Source organism: Homarus americanus, unplaced genomic scaffold, assembly GCF_018991925.1.
Source record: "Homarus americanus isolate GMGI-L3 unplaced genomic scaffold, GMGI_Hamer_2.0 scaffold34921, whole genome shotgun sequence".
In the NCBI taxonomy this organism is placed as follows: Eukaryota; Metazoa; Arthropoda; class Malacostraca; order Decapoda; family Nephropidae; genus Homarus; species Homarus americanus.
In genome coordinates this window covers 4,250,631-4,263,365 of record NW_024741901.1, presented here as the reverse complement: position 1 = coordinate 4,263,365, position 12,735 = coordinate 4,250,631, and the positions used below count along the sequence as shown (strand labels likewise).

Below are 12,735 nucleotides of genomic sequence, written 5' to 3'. Positions count from 1 at the left end.
ACACTTTGACAGTTCGCCCTAAACCAAGACTTTTCTCAACTCTTATGTTTTTTAGACTCGCTGAGGCGTGATAATTTATGAAGGTGTAATGTAAAAAAATCCTCCATTGCTTTTTTAAAACCTATTTTTATTTTTGTATTACTTTTGTTAACTTTTTTATTACTTTTGTAACTTTTTTACTACTTTTGTTAACTTTTTTATTACTTTTGTTAACTTTATTTTGTTAACTTATTTATTACTTTTGTTAACACTTATGTTATGGCGTGTGACGGTTAGTGTTTTATTGACAAGTAAGGAAGAAGGAAGAGGGTGAGGAGGAGGAGGAGGGATGATTCAAGAAAGGAGAGAGAGGGAGAAAGTAGGAGGGAAGAAAATAGGAAATAAAAGGAAAACGGGAACAGGTAGAATAGGGAAGAAGTAGGAGAGGAGAAGGAAGAGAAGTAAGAAAGGGAGGCAAGAAGAAATGAAGTTATATGACACCGTCTTTAGGAGCTGTGTTAGGTTAGGTTGGGTTGGATTAGGTTAGAGTAAGTTAGGATGGGCTGGGTTAGGATTGGATGGGTTACGTTAGAATAAATTGGGTTAGGTTAGTTTAGGTTATATTAGGCTGGGTTATATTGGGTTAGGTTATATTTGGCTGGGTTATATTGGGTTAGGTTACATTATGGTAGGTTGGGTTAGAATTTATTTGCTTCTTATTTCATCACTAGCCGTTCGGGCGATTGGTCAGTTATTTGTTACTTTGTTATGACCTGTTATGACTTTTATAAAATTGAATGTGGCTTACCTCCCTCCCTCCCTCCCACATCCTCCTCCTCCCTCCTCCTCCCTCCCTCCTCCTGTTCCTTTTCTCCCTCTCTTCCTCCCCCCCCATCTCCCCCCTACCTCCCTCATCCTGGTGAAACATAATAATCTCTAGGGAGTCTGTTTTATATTATTTGCCTAAAGAGGTCTTAAATTCTTTACTATGGGCCTAGTGGGAGGTAAGTGACTCTGGTTACGTGGGCAAACAATTACCTAATATTACTCAGGAAGGGTGAATCATGGGGGGTGAGAAAAATAGAGTGGGGAGGGAGAAAGTGAGAAAAGATAGAGAATTGAGGGGGAGAGGGGGAAGAAGAGGGAAAAATAGGGGTGTTAAAGGGAGGAGGAGAGGAAAGGAAGAGGAGATGGTGAGGCGAGTTTGTAAAGGGGGTAAAGGATTGAGCAGCCAACCAGATATACTGCTCTAACCTAACCTAAACTAAACCTAACCTAACCTAAACCTAACCTAACCTAAACCTAGCCTAACCTAAACCTAACCTAAACCTAAACCCAAACCCAACCTAACCTAAACCTAACCTAACTTAACGTACAATAACCAGCCCAATACTTCCCTTCACCCTATTAGCTTAGCCAGTCGTTCAGGTCAGGTCAGGTCCTCTTTCCTTCACTTCTTTCATTTCATTTATTATCCATTACCCTTCTTCCTCGTTTACTGATCAACTTTCATTCCCCCTTTCTCTACGAGTAAAAGAGGGTTGAGAGGGGAAAGAGAGGTGGGTTAAAGACGTGGGTTGAGAGGGGAGAGAGAGGTGGGTTGAGAGGGGAGAGAGAGGTGGGTTAAAGACGTGGGTTGAGAGGGGAGAGAGAGGTGGGTTAAAGACGTGGGTTGAGAGGGGAGAGAGAGGTGGGTTGAGAGGGAGAGAGAGGGTGGGTTAAAGATGGGGTTGAGAGGGGAGAGGGAGGGTTAAGGAGGGGAGAGAGGAGGTGGGGTTGAGAGGGGAGAGAGAGGTGGGGTTGAGAGGGGAGAGAGAGGTGGGGTTGAGAGGGGAGAGAGAGGTGGGTTAAAGACGTGGGTTGAGAGGGGAGAGAGAGGTGGGTTAAAGACGTGGGTTGAGAGGGGAAAGAGTGGTGGGTTAAAGAGGTGGTGGGTTGAGAGGGGAGAGAGAGGTTGGTTGAGAGGGGAGAGAGAGGTGGGTTAAGAGGGGAGAGAGAGGTGGGTTGAGAGGGGAGAGAGAGGTGGGTTGAGAGGGGAGAGAGAGGGGGTTGAGAGGGAGAGAGAGGTGGGGTTGGAGAGGGAGAGAGAGGTGGGGTTGAGAGGGAGAGAGAGGGGTTAAAGACGTGCTGAGAGGGAGAGAGAGGTGCTAAGAGGGGAGAGAGAGAGGTGGGCTGAGAGGGCAGAGAGGTGGGGTTAAGAGGGAGAGAGAGGTGGGGTTGAGAGGGGAGAGAGAGGGAGTTGAGAGGAGAGAGAGGTGGTTAAGAGGGGAGAGAGAGGTGGGTTAAAGACGTGGGGTTGAGAGGGGAGAGATAGTGGGTTAAGAGGGAGAGAGAGGTGGGGTTAAAGACGTGGGTTGGAGAGGGGAGAGAGAAGGGAGAGGAATTACATTCAATTAGGTATTTTTTCTAAGATTTCTCAACACTCCAGCACCCCCTCCTCTCTCTCCCTCTCACCTCTTCCCCCCTCTATCGGTAAGCCAGTAGGTCAACTTTAACCTCTAGTTGACCTCCCGTAGGCCACCAGAGCTGACCTCAAAAACCTCTATCCTCGGAAACTGAAGTAATCGGATTCCGTCATTTTTTTCCTCTTGGCGTTAAGTCGACCTGGAGTGACCTTACTCTCCTCCACCCTCGTGCCTTTATGACCCCTCATTCTTGACCTTATGACCGCTCCTGCCACTGTGGATGACCCCTTGTCCCGTATCTCGCACCAAACGGCCACCTCGACCCCTCCCGAGTCGGTGCTTCGGTCCTCAGAATAAGTATGAAGTGAACCTGTATCAGAGTGGTCGATAACCTGGTGATTCTTGTTTATAAATAGGGGACTAGCGCTTGATGACGTCCAGACTCTGTGTTTACAACGTTGGTTTTCAGTGTTGCTTTAATGTTATTGTTTTGATTAAACTTACCCTACTACTACTACTACTACTACTACTACTACCGGACGGGTTTAGTAGTTTACCTGCGTTTACCTGTTGGAATTAGACTCATTACCTGTGTCTAACTTGTTACTTTTTTATTCTCCCCAGGGCCAGCCAGCTCGCCGTCCCGCCCACCTCCTCGTCACCAGCCCGGCAGGAGGAGAGAGAACGACGGCGACGCAGAAGAAGGAACTCCGGGGACCGTGAGAGGGAGTCCTCGGGCCGCAGGGATGGGCGTTCTAAGGGCGGAAATGGACGGGAGGATAGGCGTGGCCTACCCACCGACTACCGGGGCGCGCTGTCCAAGTTCTCCCCGCCTGTGCCTCACGCCCTCCTCAAGAAGATCGGCACCAAGGATGTACAGGGGCTGGGCAAGGTATGTCTCGAGTCTTTGTTGGCCTCACTCACTGCTTCACCTCGTCGTCGCGGGAGAAAACGCAATAGAATTTTAAACGCGTCCTTTATCATAACGTCAAGACATAAAGATAGACGAACCAAACTTAACGTCTGGATATACATTAAAACCTTTAAAACAACATTATCATTTTTTAGTTGTTGCTGAATTTGTATCGTTAAAATTAAAGAGACTTGTTTGGAACTATGATCGATGGCACGTCAATGTACAGTAGGTTAGATTTACCTGTACATTACATGAAGGTGCGTGTAGGTATGTGACTTATAGTGAAGTAATCTCTTAAAGTAAACACAACTATATACCGTAAATTGGGTAAACCACTCGCTGGAAAAAGTTCTAAAAAAAAATCCCAAGTTTTTTCCACCCTCTACAGTAAGTTGATAGAGTGATCACGGTGACGTGGGCGGGTGGGTGGCCGCGCGTGAGCTGAGGAGGGGTCAGGGGATTGTCAGGGTGTGCTTATCGACTCTATTGCAGTTTAAGATTAAATTCACGGACGCCAAACCACAGCTCTCTCTCTCTCTCTCTCTCTCTCTCTCTCTCTCTCTCTCCACAATTACCAGCCTTGGAGATTTAAGTCCGTCAGTTAATCCACTAATCTCCGGCCCACGTTCCTGCCCGTGTGTGGGGGGTGTTGTGACAGGTTTTAGAGATTAAGGATTAGTTAGTTTAGCCAATTAATGGATTAGTTTAGTGAATTAAAGCCATTAATGATATAATCTGTAAAGGGGGAAATCTCTTTTGAAATTTTTCTTAAGGTTCGCCAGCACGAGCGAATAGTAGCGTTTGGCGTGTCCCTTTGTCCTTCATCTCTCTCTCTCAATTTATCTATGACGTCACCAAGTATTTCCTCCCTCCCTCCATCCTTATTTACTTCTATATCTTTCTTCCTTCTTTCTTTCCTTCTTTCTTTCCTTCTTTCTTTCCTTCTTTCTTTCTCGGTGGCATTTTGTTTACGAGGAAATTGTTTGTTGAAATTTTGTCCAATAGTAATTTTTTTGAGGATTTTGTCCATGTTGAATAATTCTGTCCAATAGGAATCAATCTGGTCGAATTTTTGTGTAGAAATTTGTCCGGTTGAATTTTGTCCACTGGGGGAATTGTCCGGTTGAATTTTGTCCACTGAGGGAATTGTCCGGTTGAATTTTGTCCACTGGGGGAATTGTCCGGTTGAATTTTGTCCACTGGGGGAATAGTCCGGTTAAATTTTGTCCACTGGGGGAATTGTCCGGTTGAATTTTGTCCAGAGGGAATAAATTGTCCAATGTTGTTTTTTTTACCTCGCGCTGTATGCTGACAACATCACCATGACAACGGGATCCTCTGGTGCCATATTGTTGATAAGTGATGGGTCGACCAGCTCCAGGCTCTAGCCATTTGTCTCCCGAGATAGGTGTTTGCCTCTCCCCTTCCCTCCCTCCCACCTCTCCCCTTCCCCTCCTCCCTGCCCTCCTCTCTCCTTCCCTCCCTCCCTCCCTCCTGCCTCCTTTTTACTACTGCTTCCTCCTCCCCTTTACTTTATTTCCTCCCCTCATCTCTCCTCTCCTTTCTCCCCCTCCTTTCCCTCCTCTCCCATTCTCCCCACTCCTCTCCCATTCTCTTCTACTCCCCTCCCTCTTCTTAAAAACACATATTTATCTACCTTTATTCCTGTGCTTTTCTGTACCTGTAATTATCTCTCTACCTGTGTATACCTGTACTTCTCGCTGTACCTGTAACCCATACTTGTAGCTTATGCCTCTACCTGTATTTCTACTTCTGTATTATTTACCTGTGTTTCCTAAATAACTTGTACCTAAACATGTATTTGTATTCGACCCTAAATGACGTGGCTGCTGCTGCTGTATCGGTCCTAAAGTCCATGTAACCTGCTGTATTTTGATGGGAGTACAGTACAGTATGTTCATTTGAATGCGTTGAGAGCTTAATGGTGGTTGTGGGTGGTGTGAGGTGGTTGTGGGGTGGTTGTGGGTGGTGTAGGGTAGTTGTGGAGTGGTTGTGGGTGGTTGTGGGGTAGTTGTGGGTGGTGTAGGGTAGTTGTGGGTGGTGTGGGGTGGTTGTGAGGTGCTTGTGGGTGGTTGTGACGCCCCTGTGCTACTGGTATCAACTTACAGCATTTATCACCTTTTTGCTGTCAGTCGTGGGTCCTAGTGAAGGCCCTTTTTGTGGTGTGGTACCTCCACCCCCCACCCCCCCCTACCCCCCCGGCCCCCTGACTCCCCCCACTCCCTTCCTTCATCTAGGGCCACGACCTGTCACACCCCTCACTCCCTCACCTTACACCCGGAATTCATTCCACTCCAATCCGACCACACCACTTAAGCCCCCTCTGACACACCCTGACCACATTACCTCCCCCTCCCCTCTACTACACTTCGACCACACCACTGCCACACCCCGACCACACTACTGGCCCCCTATGCCACACCCCCGACCACATTACTGTCCCTTCTCTGGCACATTACGACCGCATCACCACAGCCACACCCTCGGCCACCCGATGTCACACCACCGACTTATAAAAGGTCCCATCAGGGTCACACCATGACCATAACGTTAACACCACACTCTGGCCTCATTACAGTCATAACAAGCCACACCCCCAACCAGCCAAGCAGTACAGTACCACCACTACTCTACCACAGACCACACCCTGACCACAGTACCTCCTCTGAACCATACCTCGACCACACTGTACCTCCTCTGAACCACACCTCGACCACTGTACCTCCTCTGAACCACACCTCGACCACACTGTACCTCCTCTGAACCACACCTCGACCACACTGTACCTCCTCTGAACCACACCTCGACCACACTGTACCTCCTCTGAGCCACACCACAACACCCAACACACACACACACATCTTGGCTCATAACATTAAGTAGACAAATTAAAGAGAGAGAGAGAGAGAGAGAGAGAGAGAGAGAGAGAGAGAGAGAGAGAGAGAGAGAGAGAGAGAGAGAGAGAGACTGTAGTGTTTAATGAGACTTACTTATGAAAGATGTGTAGAAGTTAACTCACTCTTCACTACATAACATGGAAATATAACATTGTATTTAACATTAATATTAACTTTAACAAAAATAGATCATTAAACTAAACAAAAATTAGTGGTGATAAGAATACATTGTTTAGTGAAGCATTGTTGTGGGAATATTATCGTAATATTTTATGTACAGTTATCACCATTTATAACTTGTACAGTGGGTGGTGTATTGTGTGAAATATGGCAACACTGTATATATTACCAAGTAGAACGTACGTGATTGGCTCATGTCTGGTGGGCGGTGGTGTCACATCTCACTAAACACGCCATCTACTGTACCAGTTATAAATGGAGGCAACTGTACATGTTAGGTCTTTTGGTCTACTCCGGGTCATGGGACTGGTATTGAACTTGTTGTTTATTAAGTCATATATTGTTTATATTGTCTTATATGTGTGTATAGTCGTATGTGTGTGTGTGTAGTCGTATGTGTGTGTGTAGTCGTATGTGTGTGTGTAGTCGTATGTGTGTGTATAGTCGTATGTGTGTGTGTGTGTAGTCGTATGTGTGTGTATAGTCGTATATGTGTGTGTGTAGTCGTATGTGTGTGTATAGTCGTATGTGTGTGTATAGTCGTATATGTGTGTGTATAGTCGTATATGTGTACAGTATATAGATGGTAAGGCATAAATTTGGGGAGTTTTTACAAGTGTGTGTTAGTTATTGTCGCCATCACTGTATACCTAAGGCTTGAGACTACGGACGACCCCTTCCTGCCACCACTACCACACCTTCCTGCCACCACTACCACCACATTCCTGCCACCACTACCACCACATTCCTGCCACCACTACCACCACCACTTTCACCACCACTTTCTACTACCACCACCACCACTCTACCACCAGCACACTATCACTCACCACTATACACAGTAACTAGCGGCGTCGCACCTGGTCGCCGTGAAGCAATTAAGAGTCCACGACACAGGTGGGCTGACTCCTTAATGAAGTCATGACTAGCCACGAGTGTCGCTACGCCCAGTGTTATTAAGGTACTCTGTCTGTGTGTTTGTATGGCGTTAGATTTGTTAGTCTGTCTCTCTGTGGTTGACTGGCGAAGGTATACGTCCGGCGTTGGTGTTATAGTGCCAGGTGTGTGTGTGTGTGTGTGTGTGTGTGTGTGTGTGTGTGTGTGTGTGTGTGTGTGTGTGTGTGTTATTTCCTTCCATAAGTACACCTGAAAAAAAAAGAGATAATCAAATTCTCTCAAAAATTCTCCGTAAAATAAACCAAACTTGAAATCAATCCCCCCGAAAGCTTGAAAATCTTGTAGGTGATCTTAAGCTGTCACCTTAGTTAATATTCCCGGCAGGTGGTAATAATAACGGGAGTGTGTTTTCAATATTCAGCGTGGAATGAGAGTGTCTGTCCACCTGGGTAATGGGTATGGCCCCCACCTTGCTTCAGTGCCCCGTTAATATCAGAGGGCGGGCAGTAATCAGGTCGTTAGAAAGGGCAGACGAGGTGCTAAGGTAGGGGGTTGTTGATGGCTGGTGGTGGGAGGATGGCGCCTCTCATCCAGGTCTAGTTCTATTACATCCTGACTCCCACTCATAGATCCGACTCCTCCCTCCTGCTCCTCTCTACTCCATAACCACCTCCCACTCCACATAACCCTCATCCACTGCCCCCCACTCCACATAACCCTCATCCACTGCCTCCCACTCCACATAACTCTCATCCACTGCCTCCCACTCCACATAACCCTCATCCACTGCCTCCCACTCCACATAACCCTCATTCACTGCCTCCCACTCCACATAACCCTCATCCACTGCCTCCCACTCCACATACAACCACCTACTCCACATAACTCCACCCCCCTCCCTTTCGTCTTAAGCTCCCCCCTTTCACTCCCATTAAAATTACGAAAGGGGGAAACAAAGGGGGAGATGGAAGGTAGTTTACATCCCCTTAAGACATTGTGTGTAGTCTGCCCGAGCTTTAGAGCTTAGTAAGATGGCCCTAAACCTGTATAATGCTCAGGGTTAGGTTAGGTTAGGTTAGTTTAAGTGAGGTTGGGTTTGGGAAATTTAAATTGTCTTTGCACCTTTGAAACTAAACCCCTATTGGTTGTGTGGTGGTGGAGGGTTGTGTGTGTGTTGCTTGGGGGTTGAGGTGGTGGTTGTGTTGGGTTGGTGCCAGGTGGTGGGATAGGTTGAGGTGTGTCAGGTTGGTTGAGGGTGGTGGTGGTGGGAGGGCGTATGTGCAGCCGTCCGTAAGCCGTGATCACTTTATGCCCGTCGCGTCAAATTTAGGTTGGCTGGGCTACCTTCCACCCAGCTTTAGTTCCGCGCTGTGGGGACGCCTACACCCTACCACCACCACCCACACAACCTACATCACCTCCCCGAGACGTAGTTGGGTAGTTAAAAGCTCGACATTAAGTAGAATTGAGTAATTAGAGCTAAATGAGTGGGTGGGAATGTCCAGATGGCATTATTTCAACAGCACATCTTGGAGTGGTGATCCTGAGTTTCTTTTGGGAGTTACTGCCCCTGCTGCCTGGCCCTGAACCATACTGCCCCTGCTGCCTGGCCCTGAACCGTACTGCCCCTGCTGCCTGGCCCTGAACCGTACTGCCTCCCTGTTGCCTGGCCATTCTGAACTGTACTGCCCTGCTGCTCACCCTGAACCACTGTGTCCCTGCTGCCTGGCCCTGAACCGTACTGCCCCTGCTGCTTGGCCCTGAACCGTACTGCCCCTGTTGTTCGGGTCTCTGAACCACTGCCCCTCTGCTCAGCCCTGAACTGTACTGCCCTGCTGCCTGGCCCTTGAACCGTACTGCTCCCCTGCTGCCTGGCCTTGAACCCACTGCCCTGCTGCCTGGCCTTGGAACCGTACTGCCCCCTGCTGCCTGGCCTTGAACTGTACTGCCCCTGCTGCTCTGGCTCCTGAACTGTAATTGCCCTGCTGCCTGGCCTTGAACCGTACTGCCCCTGCTGCCTGGCCTTGAACCGTACTGCCCCTGCTGCCTGGCCCTGGAACCTCGTACTGCCCTCTGTTGCCTGGCCTTGAACCTGGTACTGCTCCCCAGTTGCCTGGCCTTGAACCGTACCGTTCTGCTGCCTGGCCTTGAACCGTACTGCCCTGCTGCCTCAAGCCGCAAATTGACGGTCACATTGCGCAATTCATCACACTTGACATAGAGTGTGTGGATCCACGTTATCATCCCGGAAACATAAAGTGAATAAACGCCGAAGGGGACCATGACGTGGCAGATACAGCGGAGGGTCCACACTAGACTATCAACTGTCTCAACCCCACTCACCCCACCCCACCCACCACTCCACTCACCCCACCCACCCCACCAATTCTACCCAACGACTTTTCCTCAGGATTCACACAATATTTCCCGGGAAAATTTCACCGAAAACGAAAGAAAATTAAATATCGCCACCTCCCTTCCTCCTTCCTTCATTTGTCAGGAGATACAATGATAAGGTTCAAGAATTGTGGCGTAATAGCGAACTTGATAAATGATCGAGCGAAGGTTAGGTTTGGTTAGGTTAGGTTAGGGTTCTTCACTCAGGGGGACTGAACCTTGCCCCGTGGTTCTCAGGGAAGTCTTGTGGACGTTTGCCGGGCGCCTTATGTGGAGGAAGTTCCGCCACGCTGCTAATAATGACCAATTACACGCCAGGGTAATGAACGCTGGGGGCTTGGTTTGTTAGGTTAGGCAACGTCAGATTAGGTTAGGTCACGACATTTCAGGTTAGGTTAAGTTAGATCAGGTCAGGTGGTCTTCTTTCCTGCTTGGTTTGGGTTAGGTTAAGTTAGGTTGTTGGCTGTTTGGTTTAGAGAAGACAGTGAGCTTGTCATCACAGATCAGAGTTCAGAGGGAGAATTACACACCATGTTATAGCGGGGCTTGGCAATCGGAACTTTAATTCTTAGTAACGCGTTGTGATCACCTGGTAGTGATGGCGTCACGTAGGGGAAGCACAGCCATACGTGTTCCTGCGTCAGGTGGCTCCTCCTTCTGTACCTCGCGTGTGGGTACAGTACATTATGTGTGTTATGCAGGTCACTCACAATGGGAAGTACACAGTGATTAAAGTAGTTGGAATGTTACGACTGCAAGAACCATTTCAACTTGTGGGATTCTATGTTAGGATTTTACAGTTGGGGTTTTGTTTAGTCGGGTATTTTTTTTTTTTGAGATTTTCCCCAGTGAAGAAAGCACCCGATGCGATTTTTGTCCAGGTGAAATTATGTCCAAACTCAGGTAACATCTTAAGGTTCCCACTGAGATATTTTGTAAACACGTACAAAATAAAAGAAAAAAAAAACACGTTTATCTCACCTGGTCTGAAAAAAGATAATAAAAATTTAATTACCAGCGTGAGATACCTGAGGGGTGAGATTAACCTTGTAATCCGATTTAATTTATTTCGTAGACGATAATGAAGATTTACCCCTTTGATGGCAATCGGAAGCTCGGGGTCACTTGAGGGTTAAATTTCGTATATAATATGAAATTAGAAAATGGGGGAGCGGACAGGTGGATCACGACGGGATTACAGTGATTAAAGGAATTACACATTAATATTGTTGTTTTTGTTTGGAGTTCGTATTTCACGCTGGGGAGGGTGAAGTGGATTTGTCGTGGGATTTTCAGGGTGACTTACTTAAGCGTGTGTGTGTGTGGGGGGTGGTGGTGGATTTTTAAAGGTGGATTAATTTGGTTTTGGGTGGATTTCAGTGTGGATTGCTGTACTGTATGTGGATTTCAGTTTGGATTGTTCTACTAAAGGTGGATTTCAGTGTGGACTATTCTACTATATGTGGATATCAATGGATTACTCTACCATAGGTGGATATCATGATGGATTGCCTTAGATAAACAGATATTGACCTAAATTACTCCAACTTAAGTGAATCGACACACGACACTACACCTTCATCTGGCCAATTGGAGGACGAAGCTTATGACCAACAACCCATCACGTATAAACTAGCTCAGGTGATTCTCATGGTAATAACTCACAAGCGACCATTAGCCGTTAACCACTAACTTAGGACTGCCCACCGCTAACGACCACGAGTTAGAGGTAGTTATCTATTACTGAGGGGGTGAAGGGGGGGGTTCAAGAGTGAGAGGTGGGGAGGGGGAAGGAAGGAAGGGGGTTTTGGTATGAGAGTTGTAGGAAAGTAAGGTTCTGGGAGGGAGGTGAGTGAGGAAGGTGGTAATGAAAGGTGAGGAGGAGGAGGAGGATGGTTGGCACAGCTGGTTGAGGTTGAAGGTCACTCATGGTTCACACGGACCACCTGCTGCCCCCTCCAGCCCCCCCTCCCCACCCCCAACTCCCACCCCTGCTTCTGGTGATGGTGGTGGTGGTGATTGGTTGTAATGCTGTTGTAGTGGAGTGTTTTGGTGATTGTGGCTATTGTGGTTGAATGGTGGTTAGAGTAACAGCCTTATATCTGAGGGGTTGGCGACCACAGTCCTCTACTCAAGACATTTTCGATCTGGGTTTTTTTTTCATCAGGTTTTGTATTTCTTATGAGTCCCAGTTTATAATTTCATTCATCCATTCCAGTTCTCTGCCTTGCCCTCCTGCCCTCAACTTTTCTCTTGTTATTCACCTCTTCCCTAGTCAATATGCCCATAGTATCTCGTTTTTCGTTTTCTGTATTTGTCAAGTATTTCTCTTAAAGTTTATTTAAGTTAAGTTAGGTTAGGTTAGGTTAGGTTAGGTTAGATTAGATGAAAGTAGGTATGGTTAGGTTCAATTAGGATAGGTCAGGTCAGGCTGGGTCACATCTGGGTAATTCAGAATGGTAAAAACTTGGTCTTGGTGTTTGTATGAAGGATTTATAGTGGTGAGGGGTAGGGGGGGTGACGTAGCTCGAAGGAACCAGGTTAAGTCAAGTGTAATTTGAGTAGCTCTGAAAGGTGTCCCCAGGTGTCAGGTGTTTATATAGACCACCAAACACTGTGAGGCCTGGTGGTGAGGTGGACATTTAAAGAACAAGAATATAAATATTATTATTATTACCTTTAGTTTAATTCATATGCCCTTTATTTCATATTTATTTTTATCATTAATTATTCACTTGTATTTAATTACCCTACTGTTTATAATGGGAAACTGTCTTACGTAATTACACCTGATTATTGTGACTCCAGGTGAAATAGGTGAGTCTTTCCACCTGATTGCTGTGTGACCAGGTGTAGGTGACATAGGCGACTGGAACGAGTCTTTTCAGTGTGGCGGCTCCTTCAGGTGTAATAGGCGAGTCCTCTCATCTTTTGGGGCACCTGATGTGGTTCAATAGGTGGTGGTGGAAGTGGTGTTGATGATGTTGAGGATTGTGGTAGTGGGAATGGTGATGGTCATAGTAGTGGTAATAAGCTGGATGGT

The 12,735-nt window shown here is 47.1% G+C and overlaps 1 protein-coding gene across 1 annotated transcript in view; it reads left to right on the top strand.

Moving 5' to 3' along the window:
* Window positions 1–12,735, top strand: part of LOC121876389 — a 138,164-nt gene that overhangs the window by 72,697 nt on the left and 52,732 nt on the right. The window contains exon 2 of the mRNA XM_042381463.1: window positions 3,009–3,276. Coding sequence (XP_042237397.1) covers window positions 3,009–3,276 — 268 coding nt within the window. The remainder of the gene's footprint in view (window positions 1–3,008; window positions 3,277–12,735) is intronic.